At 54.2% G+C, this 21,122-nt stretch overlaps 1 protein-coding gene across 3 annotated transcripts; it reads left to right on the top strand.

Moving 5' to 3' along the window:
- The first annotated feature begins 11,787 nt into the window (after positions 1-11,787).
- Positions 11,788-20,977, top strand: CDIP1 (cell death inducing p53 target 1). Of its 3 annotated transcripts, none has more exons than XM_039732600.1 (6): positions 11,788-12,529; positions 17,639-17,731; positions 18,330-18,428; positions 18,790-18,936; positions 19,201-19,462; positions 19,709-20,977. In XM_039732600.1, the coding sequence occupies exons 3-6, from the start codon at positions 18,344-18,346 to the stop codon at positions 19,818-19,820; spliced, it is 606 nt and encodes a 201-aa protein (XP_039588534.1). In that variant the 5' UTR covers positions 11,788-12,529; positions 17,639-17,731; positions 18,330-18,343; the 3' UTR covers positions 19,821-20,977. The 3 variants fall into 3 exon arrangements, with proteins under 3 accessions (XP_039588534.1, XP_039588532.1, XP_039588533.1); XM_039732598.1 differs by having other exon boundaries at positions 11,962-12,529; positions 19,198-19,462; XM_039732599.1 differs by lacking the exon at positions 11,788-12,529 and having other exon boundaries at positions 17,633-17,731; positions 19,198-19,462.
- Positions 20,978-21,122: the final 145 nt, after the last annotated feature.

The following is a 21,122-nucleotide window of genomic DNA, read 5'->3' on the forward strand; positions in this document are numbered from 1 at the left end:
ATCATGTAGGGCACGAGCTGGGACACCTGGAAGGGAAGGCACCATGTGCAGGACAGGGAAGAGAGGCTCCAGGGAGACCTCAGAGACCCTTCCAGTACCTAAAGGGGCCAAAAGAGTTGGAGAGGGACTTTGGGCAAGGGCATGGAATGACAGAACAAGCGGGAATGGCTTCGAACTGCAAGAGGGTGAATTAAGGTTAGAGATATAGAAGAAACTTCCCTGTGAGGGTGGGCAGGCCCTGGCACAGGGTGCCCAGAGCAGCTGTGGCTGCCCCTGGATCCCTGGCAGTGCCCAAGGCCAGGCTGGGCAGGGCTGGGAGCAGCCTGGGACGGTGGAAGGTGTCCCTGTCGTGGCAGGGGGTGGGACGGGATGATGTTTCCAATCCCTTCCGGCACGCTCCGCGCTGTCACTCCCGAGCCCGCGGCCCCGGCGCTGTCCAGTGCAGCGGAGCAGGCCGGGCCCCGCGGGCCCAGCGCGGCCAGGCCCGCCCCGCCGCCCGCGTGGGGATCGCGGCGGGCCCGGGGGTCTCGGGGGGCCGCGGCAGGAAGGCGGCCCGGGCCCCCTCAGCCCCGGACAGGCCGCGGCGGCCTCCCGGCAGCGGGGCCGGCTGGACACACCGGAGGGAGACACTGAGAACCGGGGGTGACAGCGAGCACCCGGGGGGACAGCAGGCATGGGGGGATGAGAACCGGAGCGGGGATACCGAGCACGGGAGGACGCTCGGCGCTGGGGGGACATTGAACACAGACAGGGACACAGGCAGGAGAAGACCAGCACGCTCTTAGGAGAAAAAGGGATGGAAATCAATCCCTGGTTAACTCTGTGAGGAGGAACCAGGCCGAGGGAAGGGCTCGGAGCTCGGCCGTGGCTGCGGAGCCGCGGCTGGAGGGGGACACGGGCCCGGAGAGGAGCGGGAGGCAGCCCGGGCCCGGCCGGGCCTTTGGCGCTGGCCAAGTGTCGCAGGGTGCTGCTAAAACCTTACACAGCTTCAGCTCTGTGCCCTCAGCGCTGCCGGGGAGGGCTGGGATGAAATTTAATCGGCTGGAAAGCGAGGTCGCGTACTTGGGAAAAGACTTCCCGGTGTAAGGCGAGCGCTGCTGCCCGGCCGGGGTGATGGGCTGGCGGGGCTGCGGGGAGGGCACAGCTGCGAGAGGAGCCAGGGTGATCCACACAGATCCCGGCAGAGCAGGCAAGCAGGGAATGAACGGGTGTGCTTCCAGTGAGCCCTGCTCGGGAGAGACCAGCTCGCCCAGTGGTCAGGGATGAGGAGCCGAAGGAAGCTGAGGTGTCTTGACAGGCAGGAGGAGAAATGGTGATGGTGAGGATGATGTTGGCACATTAGCAGTGTGAAATGAAGAGAGTTCCTTCAGTTAAGGTATAGTGTGGCACAGCAACAAACACCAAGGAATAAACGTTAGTGGGAATTTGTGGGGGTTTTAGCCATTAAAATGGTGAGGTCTGGTCTCCTTCCCAAGGGGACTGGAAAGGCAGAGGGTAGCAGCTGTAAGGCAGTGTTTGGTTGCTTTAGGAAAAGCACAGGGGGTGGTGGTGGTTGCTGCTAAACAGAGGAATGAGGTTCGGGTCCTGGGGAGAGCTCCAGGGCTGTGTAGAGGAGTGGGAACCTGCAGGCTGGGATGGACACTGCCATGCCAGTGTCCTCTGGATCCTCCACGTGAGCCATGCTCAAGGTTAAACTTCTCCAGGTCCCTGCAAATGTAGGATTGTGCCCCTTGGCCTGAGGAAAAGCTGCTCTGAGGTGGTCTCCTTGCACCAGTGAGAACTGGGAAGGGAATTGTCACAGTCTAGGCTGAGCCTAAAATATCAGATGGTAGAGATGAGGTCAGGCACAATGATTTTAAGTAGCAATGTTTTAAATTATAATTCTAGTGGGTTTGGGCTGTGTGTAGAACTCTCTGAGAAACTCTCTGGGAATATGCACAAGAGCCTCCTGTTTGTTCTCTTCACTCAAAGTACCTAAAAGGGGGCTTTAATTTCAGCAGGGGCCCTGCTGATTTCAGAGTGTGCCCAGAGTAGGCAGCAGGAAAAACTGCAGTGAGTATTACACAGACATAGCATGGTGTGTAACCACAGTATGTCATTCAGTCATGTTCAGGAGCTACACAAACTCGTGTGGAAGCACAGGCTGCAAACTTCCCTCTCCCAAAGGCTTCTGTGTCTCGGTGTTGTGGTGACATGATGTGCCCCAGGAAATCCCTGAAGTGTTCAGCCATGTGCTCTGCTCTCCTCAGGTGTTACGTGAGGAGCTAATTCCTGCCTGGAGGTAGGCAGGTGGTGACTTCGTGGCTGTGACAAGGCAGGGGGATGGAGCAGTGTCCCCAGATGTCCCTGAGCAATGCCAAGTGGAGCAAACGTGGTCAGTGCTGCCCAGCTGCCCTTCCAGGGGTGGTGGAGCTGCGGTGGCCGTGTGTGCCCAGGGCTGACTCAGGCTGGTGCTGAGAATGGGACGTGTGTGTTCCCACGGAGTACCAAAACATCCTGCCAGAGGTGTCAGGGACAGGTCACACCGAGGGAGCTTCTCTGATTTCAGAGCCCTTCCTAAGATGGAAGACCTGCTGAGCTTCTTGTGTTCCCTCAGCAGGCCTTGCACCTCAAATTCAGTTCTGAAACTCACTGCCTTGTGTTCCCGCTCTGCTCTGTGTCAGCTGCAGTTACCAAGGGAGGGAGAACGTCTCCCTCAGCACCTGCTGTTGGTTTATGAGCATGTTTGTGAAGGTCGCTTCCAAATCAGCTCTTTCTGTGCCTGGGAAGCCACAGTGGGCACTGCTTTCCTTCTGGGTGGAGCACAGGGGGCAAACATGTCCTGGGAGCACAGCTAAGGTGCTCCTGTAGCTGAGGGATGTTCAGGCAGGGCCCAGACTAAAGCCTGTCCACAACATCTCTGTGTTTTGGGGGGAGTTTGGGTCCTTCTCACGGTGTTGGCACCTGCAGAGGTGTTGCCACTGCCAGTCTTACTCACTAACACTGCCAAAGAAGGGATGAAAGTAATTTTATTATGTAAAAGAATATTTCTTTTCCTTTCAGCTGTGAATTTAGCAGATAAATGCATGTGTTGAAAGGATATTGTTGATCTTTCAGTATGAGGATGAGTGGCTTTGGAAGGAAATACACAAACTTGTTCAAACTTGTTAGTATCTGCTCTGATCCAAGATTTGTTTTCTGCTTGTGGATAAAGAGAAGTATGAAATTCAATGTTCTATGTCTGTTTGTGCTTCATTGTACAGCCCTTTATGTGATTTCTTATGATTGCTTTAATCAGGAGAGACTATCCTGGATTGAAAGAACCTACATTTTTTAAAATAGTGAATTTTGTATGGTCTGCAGTGGGGCTGGTGCTTCACTTCTGTCACTATTAGCAGGGCTTTGTACCATGTGACAGTTTTCCTGTACCTTTCCAGGAAAGGCTGGTGGCTGCCAGGTGAGCCAGAGAGGCAATAAATAGCATTTACATAATATGGAGATTAAAATAATGACAAAGGACTGAACATGGCTGAGCTTCTAGCCAGGTGTGCCAGCTTCTCAGAAGGTTTCTCCCAGAGTGGGCTGTGCACAGGTGCTGAGCACAGTGGGCAGGAGAGTCAGGAAACAGCAAATAGATGCTGATGTGCCTGGTGGCTCTTAGCAGCAGTCAGTGATGTCCCAAAAGGACTTGAATTGTGCACTACTCTTCCCCTTTTCCTGATACAAGAACAGTAATGGTTTGTAGTGGGAACTTTAGTAGTTCTGCAAGACACTGGAGGTTTTTGGTTGGTTTTGCTTCCACAACCTGATTTTGCAGCTCTTGTACAGGCAAAGGACTCCAGCTTGGAGCCAATCAACTCTCCTGAAGGTTTCAAAGCAAGGCACCTGAGCACACAAGTGTGCAAACACAGAGGTCTGTGTACACTTTTTCGTTCAAAAAACACACAATGAGCAGCTTGTGCCTTGGGATGTGGTGTTCACTTGCTGTTTTCTTGCTGTTCCCAAACAGCACTGGGTATCCATCTCACAGCTGGAGAGGAGCAGTGCCACTTTCATGAGCAGTGTCAGATCTTCACATGCTCTGCATAGGATCTGTCTCCTCCTCTGATCAAAGGGAATGCAATTGGAGCAGCTGCCATAGGAAGCCACAATCAATTTTCTCACCAGAATAAAGTCTCTGAGGCAAGGGGAGCTCAGATTTTATTTCTGGCATGAAACACTCAGGGAGACTCTTGGCTGCTGTTACAGTTTTGCTTTGGGCCCCTTAGTTCTGAGCTGCCTTGTGGCTTCAGTCTTAAATTGTGTATTTGTGGTGGTGAGAAGCAGCTGTTTGAGAGCAGCCCTGTTCTGGTCATGGATCTGGGTGGAGGATGGAGGCAGGAGCAAAGTGCTGCATGCTGCACATCTCCACGTGAGGCACTTCAGTGCAGCTGTCTTTAATCTGGGCTCTCTTAGCAGGCCTGCATTTAGGGTAAGAAAATAAAAGAAATAGCCCCAAAAGGTGGCAATGTGATTAACATCTTAGGAACTGTGCAGAGCAGCTGCTGGCAGTGCATGTTTGACTTTGTACCACTTGGCATGATGGAACCTGAGATCATCAGAGAATGAAGAGCTGACCTGGGGCTTTCTGTGCAAATTAAGTAATATATTTCATTTTTACTGTGATTACTGTGCATTAGTAATTCTTCTGTCCTTTGCCTCCTTTATACATAAGATGGAATATTAACCAGTTCTGTAGATTTTAGGATAAAGCATTTGTGCTGAGATGGGGGTCCCACTGCCCTGAACTGTCTCCTGTGTATGTTCCTGAACCTTCTTTGATTCCCAGTCTCTGCCTTTAGATGGAAGATCTTCCCAACCTTGCACTTACAGCCTGGCTCCCTATTAACAGTTCTGGAAGATGTTTTTGGAAGAACTGTTCTGCTTTAAGCTTACACATGTACTGTTCCAGCCTGCATTCTGTCTTGCAATCCTAAATTCTATCACACCTTACTGTGATTCATGCACATCATCAGCCCATGCTGTAGCTATGTTTCATCTTTCTTTGCTCCTTGCATTTTGCAGAGAAATAAATTTCACAGTTTGAACCACGAGAGCCTGTTTGCTTTGGGGGAGTTTCCTTGAGCTGTCATTCTGGAGTTTGTGTCAAGGTTGGCTCTACATATGAAGGGCTTGTGGTTTTCCCAGCCATTCCCAGAGCTGGAAGAGGTGAGCAGTTACACCTGAGTACAGGTGATGTGCCACGGGCTGGGGACAGCAGGCTTTGTCCCCTGGGGACCCATTCCCCACAGGCAGCACCTCTGGGGGGCTTCCCACTTCCTTCCTTTGCAACTTCAATCTGGCAGTACCTCACAGGGCAAGATACAATGAATTAAAAGGTGTTTTCCAGATCTGTTTTCAAGCATAGCTGTTTGATTGAAAAGATGGATGTGGCAGCAGCTCTCTGGCCACAAAGAGCAAGGCACAACTTTCCCAGGCATTGTCCTGGGGAAGGCTGTGAGAAGATCAGAGAAAAGAATGATAAACAGTTCTTACCTTCACTAGCTGCACCTGATGTTGTGAACATGTGGAATGTGTTATGGAGATTTGTTTACCAACCAAAGGGTGATTTCTTAATTGATCAGTGGTGATGGTGTTTGGATTCAAGGACCAATTGAGTCCACCTGTATCATGACTGTCTGCAAGGGCGATGGGTTTCTTAATTAGTATAGTATAATAAAGTGATTGATCAGCCTTCTGAGAAGCATGGAGTCAATGCTAATTATTACCCAGCTGGGGATGCCATGTTAGGACAGACAGACACCCCCTCTTCTCTGATTTGTGAGGGATCATCAAGGAATTGTATGAAAAATAAGCCCCTCATTGCTCAGAAATCCCTTCCTCCCAGAGCTCTCAGATGATGGGTGAGTGAACAAGATTACTGTCCTGGGGAGAATTATTGTGCAATTGATTTGATTTAGGTCACAGAACAAAGATTGTCGTGTGGAAAGAGTTTTGCTGGGGGCCAGACAGGCTGTGCTGGGGCTGGGTATGAGATGGGAGCACTTGGCTTTGGCTCCTCTGTTCCCAGAGTTGTGGGAAGCCCATCCAAGTTGTGTTTTACCTCGTGCCCTCCCACTGTGGGGAAGGGAAATGGCTCCTCACCCTCTGCTAATGGCATCCCTGAGATGGATGTGCTTTTCCAAAGGGAAAGCACTTGACCAGCCTGTAAATCTTTTGGATGCTAATGCTGCAGAGGAACAAAAATCAGGGCACAAACTGGGAGCAATTTGTGTCCTGGCAGCCAGGGGCTGGTTCTGGGAAGCACCAGCAACTTTTCCTGGTACAACAATTTGCTTCCCACAAGCAGAGGGAGGGCCAGATGAATTTAATGGCAATGCCATTTGTTTGCAGAGCTTTTGAAAATAAAGATTGACTAATATGTTCTGGATTGACTTGTTCATATCTCCAAGACCCAGAACAACTGCTGTCCCATGGTTTTTCTCCTTCCCTTTTGGGTTGGTTTGTTGTGGGTTGTTTCTTTTTTTTCCAAATGGCCATGACTCAGCCCTTCCCTGCTGCTCTCTGAGTTTCCTGGTTTCTGAATAGGCTATTCTTGGGACAGCAATTCCTGACAGATAGGAACAAGGAGAGTGTTGTGTTGTTTTCTTCTCTGTTTCTTCCGTGGCCTGCGTAAATGCTCTGCTTCCCTCTGATTTTTGCCTTTTTCCCACATTACTGAATGGTCCTGAATTGTTGGATGTCATCTGGGGCACGTTTTTGCCCTTGTAGCAAAGGATCCCTCTCAGACATGATCCAGGCTTGCACAGCAGCAGCTTTTCTTTCCCAGCAGGATGGTGGGGACACTCCTGAGCATGGAGGGTTGGACTGCTGCAGCTCTGTCTGGTGTAAAGCTTCAGTCTGCCTTGCTGTAGCCCCTCTGACTCCAAGGAGCTGTGCTTGGCTCTCCAGTGATCTCCTGGGCAAGGGGTAGATCCAGGTGAGGACCAGCACGTGGTGCCACGTCCATGGAGGGTCAGGTGGCTCAGCCTGGCTGTGGGTACACGCTGCCTTTGTGTGTACTGTCACAAGTAAAGGGAAAGTATCACCTGGAATTTAAAAACATTGAAAAAAACCCCTTCTGATGGCTTATTTATTGCCCCCCTGCAGATGGCAGAGGCCAGGAAGCTGAAGGATGCTCTTTCTGAAGCACTTCATGGTGCAGTTACCCAGCCTTTTTAAACAAAAAGCTTTTGGGTTTGTTCTGAAGTTTATTCCTCTGTAGTGTGGGCTGGGGAAAGTCACCTGCTGTGGCAGGGAGCACCCCCAGGCCAGGTGTGCTGGCTGCTGCTCTTGATGTGCAGTTGGGATTGAATGAGTTGTCTAATACTGAACAACCTCTGCTGGGTTTTAGTTTTGTTAAGAGCCCAGCTCTTTCTGTCAAGCCACAGTTGTATGTGAGGGGGAAATAGCCTAAACTGTTGTATATTTGCCTTGAAAATTCAGTTGGCTTTTTGAAAAACCAGAAGGACTCTATGTTTTCTCAAAGCCTGTAGTTACCAAGAGAAATTTCTCAGACTAGAGGGCTCAGAACACAGGGGCAGTGTTCTTCCTTAGCATCCCTCCACGTTTTTGGATATGCTGTATTGTTGTTAAGCCAACCAAGAGAAAAGCTGCTCTGTGTGAGGAGGCTTTGAGAACATTCACTGCCAGATTAAATTAGCCTTTCTGAGAATAAATTAGTCGTTGTGATGCAGGCAGCCCCACTCTCTCCAGCTGTAAAATCTGCCCGTGCTGGTACCCACAGCAGATAAATGATGTGTTCAGGGCTTGCTGTTAACAGGAGATTACATTTCTGGCTGGGGATGAATGAAAAGCAGCCTGTTAGATTTTATTGATTATTCTCCAAATGAGAAGCATTTCCTTTAAAAGCATTTAATTTTAAAGCATTTTCTTTTAAAATGAGGGAAAGGAACCCATGGGATGCAGTGCAGCTCCATTCTGGGAGGAAGTCATGGATGAGAGCCAAAGCTGTACCCTGCTGCAGTGACTCCAACCTGGGATGCTCTTGAGGTCCTCAGGGGTGCCAGTCACCCAGCTCATGGCAGAAGGGGACCTGGATCCATGTGTTGGAGGGGAGGATAAAGCCTGGAATATGGAGTAGAGGAGTGCAGTGGGGATGGGATTTTGGCTGCTGCCCACTCTTCTGGGCTTGTGTTTTTAGCTGAGCACTGGATAAAAAGCTGCTGCTGGTGTGTGCATGCTGCCCTTTTCTTGGAGGCATCTTTGGTTTGTCTCCTAATTAACTAAATGCTTTTATTCTGCTCTGTGCTGGATCAGGGAGTGCTCGCAGGAGGCTGGGCCTGTGCTGAAGCCTCAGCTTGTCCTTCCCACCTGTGCTACTGGGACCACTCAGCTCCTCCAAAATCTTCACGGAGGCTGTGAGCAAGCAGGGAATAGAGACCCTTTCCTGGTGTTAAATATCAGCTCTTCCCTGGCCTTGTTGCAGGTCGTCCACAGAGGTGTCATCTGGAGCATATTTGTGTTTTGGGAGCAGAGGTTTCCCCCAGAGTTCGTGGCTGCCACAGGGGGTGTTAATTTAATTTAGCCTTTCAGCCTCTCCTTGCCACGATTCGGGATGGTTTAGCGTGGTGGGAGCTCAATTTGGAGCTGCCTGCTGAGCTGCTCTGATGTGAGAGAAAACAGTTCCCAGCCGGTTTAGTGTCGTAACTGTGGCAGCTGCTCTGTCTCCCTCAGCTCAGGAGAGGATTTGAGCAGCTGAGCTGTTTACCTGCCCTGAGGGCATCCTGCTATTATGGGCTTGAATGTTCCCTGTGCCATCCTGTGCTGGGGGAGCAGTGCCCCTGCCTCGGGACTGCTCCAGACCCTGACCAGAGATGCTTTCCGTGGAGCAGCAAGGCAGTGAGGTGTTGCTGTGACAGAGAAAGGGCTTGGAAGAGCCCCAAGCTGGGACCTGGGGAGGGCTGTTCTGTGTGTTAGGGCTGCTTGGAGTCCAGCTCTGTCCTAGGTTTTCAGTAGGAGCTTTGGGGAAGGGGTTATGAAGGAGTTGGCAGAAACTGGTGCTGCAAATTGAAACCACAGTCATGCCTGGAGTGAAAATTACTTTACTGGACCTGGAAGTCAATGTGGACTAGCCAGGTCAGGTGGAACTGCAGGAAGAACTGGGACTGGCAGGAGCTCTGTGTAACTCGAAGGTGCCCAGCACTGGGCACACTCAGTGGCTGTTGATTAATCCAAGGGTTTTCCCCTCTGGGGCATCATCATCTGTCTTTGAGCAGCCCAAATGAGTTGGGCTTGGGAGCAGGGCAGTGCCAGGTACCCTCCTCCTGTCCAAGTGCCATGGGACAACCCAGCCCCTTGCTGGTGGCCCTGGGCAACTCCAGGAGAGGTCCCAGTCTGGAACTAGGAAGTTCTGTGGGAGCCAGAAAGTGAGTGTGGTAACACAGATGGCCTCAGCATGGAAGAGTTCCTCCAGTGCACACCTTGGGATGTGTGTGGATGCTGCTTGCTGGCAGTGGGACTCAGGAGGGATCTCAGACCTTACACACACAGTCCTGCTGAGCCCCAAACCACACTCCTTTGCAAAGAGTGAGCCTTGGCCTTACATAAAATTGAGTGACACAGAGCACTTCGCACTTGTCCTCAAAAAAAGTGCAAGGTGACATTGTACCAGTTAAATCTGAGTGTCAGCAGCTTCTCTGGCGCTGAGGCAGGGGGACCTGTGAGCATGGGAAATGCTCATGCTGGAGACTGGAGCCAGTGCTACAGCAAGCTGCTGCTCTCCTCGGGTGAGGAAACATCACTGCCATGGCATGTGTTCTGTACAGCACTTGAAAATGGGTCTGGAATCACCACCAATGTATTCAAAATTATTTCATTGTGTTGCAAAATCTGCAAGGGAATTCTGAATACGCTCTCAAGCTCTGATTAATTCTGAAACCGAAATGCAAAACTGCTGATCAGCTCTGATTCTAATTGCCTCCTCCCTCAGAGCTCACTGTGTCATTTAATGGACGTCACACATACTCAGTTTGATTCAGCAATGATGTAGCTGTGTTATTTGACTTTCTCTCAAAAAATTCTATAGGAGGCAGAAATGAAAGAGTGAGTGTTTAAAGAAATAAAACCCTGGGGTTTGCTGTGAGATATAGTGGGTACTCATTGTATATTCACCTTCTCTGTGCTGGTCTCCCCCAAATGGGAGGCAGCAGATGCTGACAGCAGGAGATGCTTTTTTGTGTAGGTAACTGAAGAGCAGTACTTGGTGCCTGGGAATGACCTGGGGTGCTCCATGGAGAACCTCCAGGCTGCCCAGTCTCCAAAACCATGAGTGCTGGGAGTGGGAGGGACTAACAGTTCTGCCTTTGATCCCTTCCTAACTCATCCTTAAGCCTCTGTTCTGGGCTGCTGTCAGAGGTGAGCTGGGATCTGTGACTGTGCTTAAGAGCTGTGGATCTTGTCCCGACCTCCCGAGGCTTCTGCTTGCTGTTAAGCCTCTTGAGCTGGGGTATTTTTGTTTGCTTGTTTAAATGAACAGCTATTCTTGTGGCACAGTTGTGTTTCATGCTACATTAAAACACACTGTTTTGGATTTAGTTGCTTGAGATTCTGGCAGGTTGTGTTATATCACCATTATTAACAGATATCAAAGGGATGATGTAATGCAGGATGTATCCTCTCAGGGGGGAAATTAAGTAGATACAGAGGACTGGAGGCAACAGCTGCTGCTATCACTGGATGCTTTCCCATGGATGTTATCAAGTGTTAGCTTGGATTCTTTGTGAACTGCAGTGAAAGTCTCATGGAAAAGCTCTCTGCTTCCCCAGGGATTTGGCTTGCAGCACCCTCCTTTTCTCATCTCTCTGGAGCACATTGGCAGGATGCAGAGGAGCTCAGTTTTATCTTTAAGGTTACTTTAATCACATCCATGAGCACACCTGGTGTTTTGCAGCCTGTCTTCTCCCGTGCAGCCAGGACACCTGCTGGAAGGGTCTGAGCAGCGAGCACATCCTGAGTGGGACAGTGGCTGCAGTATGCTCCCTGCTTGCTCTGTGTTCACAAAACTGGCTTTTGGGGGCCAAATTCAGCTGCCCTGGTGGTGCAGAGTGCTCTGTCTACACCTCAACTTTCCCCATTGTCCTGACACGTGGAAGAGCTGGGGTCCAGTGAAGTGTGGGGTTGTGAGCCCTTCTCCCTTGCAGCCCCTCCTGGCTCCTGGATGTCACCGTGAGCTCTTCCCAGCACATGATGCTTCCCACAGCCGTGTGCCACGTCTCGGGAGCCAACAGCAGAGAGAACGAGCTACCCCAGTTTGTTCTTTTCATTTGGGCTGGCTTTTCTCTGAATATTCAGGTTAAGCAGGTCCTGGCAAGGCTGTTTCTGCAGCCCCGTGTGAAGAGCCAAGAGCGCTTGGTCAGCCCATCCGGAGGGAACAGCACTGGAGAGAATCCCAGAGGCAGCAGCAGGTCCTGCAGGCGCTCCTCCTGTGTAACCCTTTGTGGGAGTTGCAGATGAAGCCTCCTTGTTTTAAGCAGGAGGGTTTTGTGTCTGGTTTTCCTGATATCCATGCGGAGGAGCTGCTGGAAGTGGTGATTTGAATCTCCGGCCAAGGACAGCTGAGCCGGGGCTGCGCTGTGGAGATTATCTGCTTGTGCTTTGGATTTAATGCCCTGAGAAATCTTGCTTTGGATACAGCACCTGGCTGCCAGCGAGGATCCTGCTCTGAGGTGATTTATCTGCTGGCTGATGGTGGCACACAGAAGGTCAAACGAGACGTGCAAGGTCCCCAGGTAAACGACTGCGATGGGGAAACTCCTCCGGAGATTCACGTACTGGAGAGCAGAGCAGGGAGCTTTGGCTGTCTGACATACCTGGTTCAAATGATGAGAAACCTTCTTCTCCAGCATTGCTTCGTTTTAAAGGAGAGCTGCTGGCCTGCCTTGCCAGCTGAGCTTTCTGTGCCTGCACTGAAGGAACAGCCTGACCCTCCTGGAAGAAGCTGTTTTCTGCAGCTGAAATCTTAGTGCAGAAGTGTGGAAGAAATCTGCTGTTCTGGGAGCAGCTTGGCTGTTCTTGAACAGTGGGTTTGTGCTCCCTGGCAGTGACTTGGACTTGGGAAAACGCAGCTGAGTTGCTCAGAAAAAGAACAGACCTTTCCTTGAGTCCTTCACTTGGGTTTCCGTTTCCATCGGCACCTTGCAGAGCGTTGCAGACATGCGCCCTCTTGCTGCCTTGGCCGAGAGCAGGATGAGGAGTTGAGGAGGTGCTGCCAAGGTTAACGGCAGCTAAAGGAGCGGGTACATGGTCAGGCATTGCCAGGACATCCTTCTCTCTGAAGGAGCTCTCTGTGCTGTTTATTCCTCCCCTCCTGGTTCTGGGGAGGTGCTGTGCAGGCTGAGGGCAGCAAATGCGCATGGGAAGAGGCAAAGCTGAGGGGGGAGCTTCGCCTTGTTTGCATGGAAAACATCTTTTTGTTCTGCATAAAAACCAGGCAGAAATAACCACTGATAGTGCTTGTTCAGCAGAGATTTGTGCTGCCTTTCCTTTGGAGGTAAGAGCTGTCCGGTGGGATTGCGCGTGGTGGGAGCAGAGCCACATCCCTGCACACTGTGCCAGCAGGCAAAGCCTGTGAGCCCTGGGCACAGCGCAGGCTGAGGGCAAAGCCTGTGAGCCCTGGGCACAGCGCAGGCTGAGGGCAAAGCCTGTGAGCCCTGGGCACAGCGCAGGCTGAGGGCAAAGCCTGTGAGCCCTGGGCACAGCGCAGGCTGAGGGCAAAGCCTGTGAGCCCTGGGCACAGCGCAGGCTGAGGGCAAAGCCTGTGAGCCCTGGGCACAGCGCAGGCTGAGGGCAAAGCCTGTGAGCCCTGGGCACAGCGCAGGCTGAGGGCAAAGCCTGTGAGCCCTGGGCACAGCGCAGGCTGAGGGCAAAGCCTGTGAGCCCTGGGCACAGCGCAGGCTGAGGGCAAAGCCTGTGAGCCCTGGGCACAGCGCAGGCTGAGGGCAAAGCCTGTGAGCCCTGGGCACAGCGCAGGCTGAGGGCAAAGCCTGTGAGCCCTGGGCACAGCGCAGGCTGAGGGCAAAGCCTGTGAGCCCTGGGCACAGCGCAGGCTGAGGGCAAAGCCTGTGAGCCCTGGGCACAGCGCAGGCTGAGGGCAAAGCCTGTGAGCCCTGGGCACAGCGCAGGCTGAGGGCAAAGCCTGTGAGCCCTGGGCACAGCGCAGGCTGAGGGCAAAGCCTGTGAGCCCTGGGCACAGCGCAGGCTGAGGGCAAAGCCTGTGAGCCCTGGGCACAGCGCAGGCTGAGGGCAAAGCCTGTGAGCCCTGGGCACAGCGCAGGCTGAGGGCAAAGCCTGTGAGCCCTGGGCACAGCGCAGGCTGAGGGCAAAGCCTGTGAGCCCTGGGCACAGCGCAGGCTGAGGGCAAAGCCTGTGAGCCCTGGGCACAGCGCAGGCTGAGGGCAAAGCCTGTGAGCCCTGGGCACAGCGCAGGCTGAGGGCAAAGCCTGTGAGCCCTGGGCACAGCGCAGGCTGAGGGCAAAGCCTGTGAGCCCTGGGCACAGCACAGAGAGGGCAAAGCCTGTGAGCTGCAGGCTCAAGTGTACCACAGGAACATGCAGCTCCAGGCTGGGTTTGGCAGTGCCATTCAGAAATGCCATTGTGTAGGAGGGTGATTGAGATTGGGATTGTCACAATCAGGGTATGGCTCTGTCCCCCCAACACACCCTGCTCGGTTCTCCCTCCTTGCTGCCCCTAAAGCTCCTTTTGAAGAGTAACAGACTTTGGCTCAAATGACATTTTACCACCCTCTGACTGGCCTTTTGTGCCTTCCTAGTCCCAGTATTTCTCAGTTTCTGGAGCACGTAACCTGGGGCACACAGGTGTCATTCCTGGGGTCAGGAAAACTGGGATGGTGTTGGCCACAATGCTGTTCCTATTTCTAAAGGAAAGGTGCTGGGCTCAATGAGGGCCCAGCATCTTCAGGACTCTTGGCTTTTAAAGCTGTATTTCCACAAGCCTGGAAGCTGGAATCTGCATCTCTTTGATCTGCAGTGAAGCTGAAAGTGCTCATGTATTTTCTCTTATTTATTCATTGAATTTTAGTGTGGTTTTTTTTTCCTTTTTCAAATATCAGATTTTATTTTTTTTTATGGAGTAAGAGCTCCAAAAATGTGCAGCAGCAGCTTTTGAAGTGTCAACGTCACTGAACGTGGCTGAGTATGAACAAATGCTGCTTCCTGTCTCAGTGGCTGGAGCCAGTGCTCCCATGAGGAAGCAGAGCTGAATTGCTGTGCAGTTCTGAGTGCAGCAGGAGCAAGGACAGCACGGCTGCTTCAGCTGTGGGATGGATCTCAGTGGTGCTGTGAGGCTGACTCAGAGCTGCTGGGGCCAGCACTGCACCATCAGGGCTCACACGTGAGTTGGACCTGCCAGCATCTGCTCTGCCTTTGCCAGGTTTGTCTCACCCGTGGAGATTTCATCTGTGAGGAGGCAGCTTGAAGCACAGACAGCTGCTGCTGGGGAAGAATGGCATTAGCAGACCAAATCTGAATTATCTGTGCCCATCCTCTTTGTGACTATCTGGTTTATGGTGTTAGGACCTGTTCTGGTGGCACAGTATTCCCTGGTCCTGCTGCACATCAGTTGTTTTTGATGAGTGGTGCCCACCTTATCTGTTTGGAAAGCAGGTGGGATGTGCAGACCTTTCCTCTTGCCATGTTTGAATCCCAAACAGTTTCTGCAGTGATGTAACAGAGGGAAGTACAGCCAGTGTGGGATGCTGGACCCTGACACATCAGCTCCTCTCTTCACTGCTGGAAGTTGCTTTGTGTCAGTTGTGAACATGTCAGCAACGGGAACCAGGGGCTTTGGGACATTGATCCATGACCTCTGGACAAGGGCCTGGAATGACAGGACAAGGGGATATGGCTTCACCCTGACAGAGGGAGGGTTAGATTGGAGAGTGGGAAGAAATTCTTCCCTGTGAGGGTGAGGCCCTGGCACAGGGTGCCCAGAGCAGCTGTGGCTGCCCCTGGATCCCTGGAAATGTCCAAGGTCAGGCTGGGCAGGGCTTGGAGCAGCCTGGGACAGTGGAAGGTGTCCCTGCCATGGCAGGATGCTGCAATGAGATGGACTTTAAGGTCCTTTCACACCAAACCATTCTGGGATTCTGCAATCCCTCATCAGCTGGATGGGGGCTGCTGAGCACAGGAAGAGGTGGGTTAGACAGCATTGTTGTGTTTCTACAGGCAGGGCTGGCTGCTGCCCCACAGTGCTTCAGCTGTGTGAGAAACCTCAGACAAACCTCTTGGGGCTGAGGGTTACACCTCTGATCTGAACTGGGGACACAGAAATCTGTTGCCATCTTCTCACCCAAAAGCTGCCTGGAAGGAGGTCAGGGAGCAGAGAGCCAGGGCAGGACACACGGATTGAGGCCAGAGCCAGGGTGGGCCAAGCCCTTTCTGTGGGGAGGCTGTGATGGAGCTGTGCTGTCCTGGCTGGCTGTCACACTGCTGTGCCCCAGCAGGTTAATGGGAATATTTATTTTTTCATTTTCTTTGGCAAATACCAATTCCCTGGGGGACATGGGGGTCCTTTCCTTGTGTTCTGTGTTTAACTGATTGTGATTATTCTAGTTCCATACTGGATTTATCCTCTGTAGTTAGTTTGCAGAGGAAACCAGTAAAAGCTGTTCTTCCAGTTGAGAAGAGCTAATCTGCATTTGGAGCTGGAAATAGCATCTCCTCTCTCCATCCTGCTATGATAACCAGCTCCTTTTGAGTCTCAGGATCTTGCAGTGTGTCCCTGCTCCAAAGGACCTGCACAAGACATTGGTGATTCCATCAGATCTTGAGCTCAAACCTGGTAATTGTGGAATACTGCAGGGCTGTCAGTGCCAGGGTGGTGGGGGGTGCTCTGGGGCAGCTCAGTGCCAAGGGGGAGCTGAGTGCCCTCTGGTATCCCACAGAGCTCTCTGTCAGAGATGGGCTGGATTTTGTGCTGCTCACGTTAAGATGAAAGAATGCACAGGAGAGAAACAGCTTCTAAGAGGCTTAAAAGCAACAGGCTTTCTTTTCCTCCTGGGAAGGGCACACAGCCAACATCTTGCTCTTTACAGATCTCTCTTAATAAGCAGAATATTGCATTAGGAGCAACTGAGCCTGCCAAGTAGGAGCAGAGGAGCCCTGCATCCCAGAGCTTCCCTCATCCCAGGGCACGTGTGGCTCCGGAGCAGGGCTGGCACCTCGTGGCTGCCAGTCCCTCCTGGGCAGGGTGGCAGCATTCGTGCCTGCCTCACCCCGGGGCTCTTGCTTCATCTGAGGGTGTTGGTGGAGGACTCCTCCTCTCCTGCCTCCTCTTGCCAGCTGCTTTGATGGGGGGAATGAGGCTGGGGAGTGTTGAAAGATGATTATGGGAAAGCAGCATCTGAGTGGGAATGGGAGGAGAGCTATTGTGTTAGAAAAGCTTTGGGCACAGTTGGCCTGTGAGGGAAGGAAAACTCCCTCAGGCAGGGAGGTGTCCCCAGGTGAGGACTCTGGGATGCTCTGGTTGGGCTGGGCTCGTCCAGAACCCCTGCAGGCATGGCACAGCAAGGTCTGAGGCTCCTGGATGTGCAGGGTTGGCTACTTTGAGAAGAATAAATCCTCCTTTTCTTCACATCCCCACTGAGCTAAAAGGAGCACAGCCCAGTTTGAGCTTTGTAGGTCACTGAAGGAGAAGGCAGGCTCTGCAGTGTGCCTGGAAATGCTCTGTGCCATGGCAACTCTGCTTCCCTGTGCTCTTAAGGAAGACACTGGAGTGAGAAGCAGGAGGAAGATGACCCCCAGCTGCCCTGGTGTTACTCTTTGAAGCTGTGTGGCTGCAGCTCCAGACCTCGGGAGAGAAATTCTAATCAGGAAACGTGGGGGAGACCTTGTGCCTGTCAGGAATCTGCTCAGCTCCTGGGGGGATCAGTGTGCTCCTCTGTGAGCAGCAACAGGCGCTGGTGCTCCTCCAGGGACTGATTAAATTTCCTGCTACCTTGCAGGAGGCTGCTGGGTGGCAGGGGGTGTGAACTGGGAAAAAAAGAGTGAAATAAAGCAAAGTCATGCAGGTGAGGGAGGGATGGGCCTTCCTGCCTTGCTTGCCAAGGCTGACTCTGCTTGACCTGGCAGCTGCAGGTGGAGGTGGCTGAGCCCCACGGGCACCTCTGGGCACAACTGCAATGCAGGGCTGGGGAAGCACTGGCTGCCTGGCCTGGTGCCTGTGCAGGCTGTGCCATGCTGGGGAGGTTGGCGTGCTCTGGGCTGCCTGCCCAGCACGTGGCTCTGGTGCCAGCAAACGGGACAAGCAGGGTCACATTTGCTCCTGGCCCCTTGGGGTGAAGGATGGAGCTGCCAGCACTGCTCCCTGGGCTCTGACAGCAATGTCACCCTGTCCCAAGCACTGAGTGAGCAGCCTCTCACTTGTATTTCCCAATTTAGTCACATCCTCCCAGCCATAACTGAGCCACTGGAAATGGGGAAATCGGGTTTCTCGATGTTGTTGCACTTCTTGGATCTCAGAGCATGCCAGTGGGGAGGCTCCTGCCTGGGGGAGAGAAGGGTTTGGTGTGGCAGCCAGGACAATGCTGCAGCTGTGCCTCCTCTCCATCTCTGTAATTCACTTGCTGTGTCCTTTTGCACAGACCCAGTGGAAGAAGTCACCTTCCAAACTGCACTGCTCAGAGGAGCTGCTTCTCCCAGCTGTCAAGACCTCTGAGCTGCAGGGAAGAGGACAGGTAAATTCTACCCCATGTAAAATAACATCTCCAGCTGTTAAATATGGTCTTACCTTAATCCACTGGATTTATTTAGAGATTTATTTAGAGATTTATTTAGAAATGCTCTGTGGGTTTGCACCCTCTGTCCCAGAGTGTGTGCTTCAGGCCCAGGGCAGGGGTCCTTCCATCCCTCAGGGTGCAGCATTGTGTCACTCAGGGTGGAGGTGGGGGGCTGTGGGCAGCTCTTCCTCACCTTTGGTACCCCAGGGATGCAGCCAGGTCTTGCACAGCACATTCCAGCCCAGCACTGCCCTGGAGCGTGGCCACGCAGTCCAGAGCTGCCCTGATGAGCTGCTGTGCTCCAGGTTGGCTTTGCAGGGAAGCCCCATGCAGCTGGCAGGAAGATTTCACACCTTGGAGTTGCTGCCTGGTCAGATCCTGTCCAGCTTTGGGGCCAGACCCCTGGTTCTGTCTTGGGGGGAAGCTGAGGCTGGTGCAGGCGTGGCACCAGCCCTGGCCTCCTCCTTTACCTGTCACCTCCATCCCAAACCCCACGCCAGCTCCATGGCCTGTGGCACCAAGGGCTGGTGTCACCCAAAGGCTTCTGTCCCTGCAGGGCTGCCTGGAGCAATGTCCAGCGACCCCCCCCCGCCCTACCCGGGGGGCCCCTCGGCGCCGCTGATAGAGGAGAAGCACGGCCCCCCCTCTGCTCCAGGTACTGGGGGACATGGCCACACACAGCACACAGGGAGTGTGGGGTCCCTGGCACTGCCTCTCCTCACAGCACGCGGGGGAGGGTGGTGCAATGCCTGGCTCTGTCCCGTGTCACCCTCGGGGGAGGCAGGAGGGGGTCCCAGGGGAGAGCAGGAAGCACTCCCAGCTCAAAGCCTGGCACTGCTCCCTGCTGTGGGGTGAATTTGGGTTTCTTGTGGCCCAGAGGATGCAGCTTAAGGGGTTTCCCCCCCCACCTCTTGTCTCCCTTCCCTGTTGGGGTTGACACCCTGAGCACATGGCCAGGACACCATCTTCCCCTCAGTTCTACTGCCTCCTTGGCTGCTGACTGTGTTTCCTTTCAGAGGGTGTCACCCCAGTGGTGGGACAGCCCCAGGGGGTTCCTATCCCCCCTCCTGAGTTCGGACCCCCCCCATATGAGCCACCCTCACAGCCGGGGTTCATACCCCCCCACATGCCCACGGATGGCTCTGGGCCCTACGTGCCACCAGGTGAGTCCTGCAAGGGGCTGGGACAGGCTGGGGGTTGGCAGCAGCAGCACAGGGGGGGACACAGGTGGGGGTTGGGGCTGCCATTTGGAGCTTGCAGTGAGGTTCCTTGGGATGGGGTGGGGGCACAGTGCCTGCAGCAGGGCTGGCCCCAGGTCTGTACTCAGAGGGTGGTGGTGTACCAGGGTGAGGGTCACCCCAGTAAGGATCTGGGCTCTCCTGCCAATACAAAGGTGCTCACTTGTTTGTGTTTGTCATTCACAGCAGGATACTACCCACCCCCAGGCCCTCACCCCTCCATGGGCTACTACCCTGGCCCAGGCCCCTACCCCTCTCCTGGTGGCCACACGGCCACAGTGCTGGTGCCACCGGGAGCCGCCACCACGGTCACAGTGCTGCAGGGAGAGATCTTCCAGGGTGCCCCCGTGCAGACGGTGTGTCCCCACTGCCAGCAAGCCATCACCACCAAGATCTCCTACGAGATTGGGCTCATGAGCTTCCTTCTTGGCTTCTTCTGCTGCTTCGTGGGGTAGGTGCTGCAGGCAGAGCTGGGGCCTCGTCTTGGCTGCTCAGCCTGCTCCTGGGTAGCCCCAGTGCTGGTGGCCTTGGCTGAGCTGTTGGGCATGTTGGGGACCTTGGCACAGAGGTGGCAGTGGAGCAGCAGAGGGGTTCCTGGGGTCACAGCCCCTACAATTACATCTCTTGCCCATGGCCCAGAGACCCCCATGGCCAGGGGCTGCCCAGCTCAGCATCTCTGCCTCTCCCCGTGCTCCAGGTGTGATCTCTGCTGCTGCCTGATCCCCTGCCTGTTCGATGACTTCAAGGACGTGACACACACGTGTCCCAACTGCAAGGCCTACATCTACACGTACAAGCGCATGTGCTAGCGGCACCCGGGAGCCGCTGGAGCGCCGCCGGCCCCGCCCCGCTGCCGCCCGTCCGTCAGTCAGTCCGTCCGTCCGTCCCCGCGCGTGCATCGCCCTCGCTTCCCGCCGGTGGTGTGTATGTGTTATCCCCGGCTCCCTCCCGCGCCCCCAGCTCTGCTCCTCACTGGGAATAGTTGGATTGGTGACAGAGGCACAGGGGAGGGGGGCCCAGCCCCCGGACGCTGTGCGGGGGCTGCCCTGCGGTGCACAGGAGTGGGGGGCATCGCCCTGCACCCCATCACACTCCAGGGTGTGAACGAGGCCCCTCTCACCTGGAGCAACCCTGGGAAGAGCAGCAGCTGCTGGAGGTGCCCAGCCCAGTCCCACAGTGCAGGGGATGTGCTGGGATGGGGGCCCAGGAGGGGACCCAAACAGCCCATGGTGCCCTCGGGATGCAGCACAGCCTTTGTGGCACTTTCAGGAAGGGGTTCAGTGACAAGGAGACAGGGCAGTGCCACACACCAGGCTTCCGTGTGGTTCACAGCCCCCTGCAGCCCCGGCAAAGCCCCTTCCCGAGGGGAGGCAGAGCCTCTAAGCACAGAGGGCCCGGCAGCAGCGCTGTGCCCTCCCCTTATCAGCACCTCCGTCCTGCCCTGCCCTGCCCGGCGGCCGCTCCAGCTGCATGCGCCTCCTCCAGCCCCGCGGCTCCGGGGCAGGGACAGCCCTGGGGCAGGGACAGCCCCGAGCAGCCCTGGCCCCTGAGAGCCGAAACCACTCCCAGCATGTCCTGGCTGCCCGGCACGTAGAGTAGAGGAGTTTGTTACCAGGCTGCAGCTCCAGAGCCGTCCTGGGCCCGGCAGGGTCTGTGGGGCCCTCCTTGCATGTGGTGTAGGGGTTTTAGCTCACTCACCTGAGGCAGAAGGAAGGGGCAAGCAGGCAGCCCCAGGAGCTGCCAGCAGCACTCCACAGCAGGGGCCAAAGGAGCCGGGAGCCAAGTTCAGCCCCTCGGGGCTGCTCCTCCCTCCCCTGCCCCTGCAGCTCCCAGAGCAAAGTGGGGGGGTCTCTCAGTACACAGGTCTGCAAACACAGCCTGGCCTGCACAGGCAGCTGCTGTTTGCTCAGGGGTGGAACTGTGGCACTAGTCAGTGTTTTTATGTAAATAAATAACAGACCCTGGGCTCGTGTGCATCTTTTCTTCTCTCCTGCTCACAGGAGATCTGCCTCCAGGGGAGCTGAGGATGAGGGCAGGGTGGGGCAAGCACGGGAGGAAGAGCAGCAGCTTCCCTACCCTACCAGGAGCCCCTCCACACAGGAAAGCCCCAA

The sequence above is a fragment of the Passer montanus genome, unplaced genomic scaffold (genome assembly GCF_014805655.1).
Source record: "Passer montanus isolate IOZ18808 unplaced genomic scaffold, ASM1480565v1 scaffold8, whole genome shotgun sequence".
Classification (NCBI taxonomy): domain Eukaryota; kingdom Metazoa; phylum Chordata; class Aves; order Passeriformes; family Passeridae; genus Passer; species Passer montanus.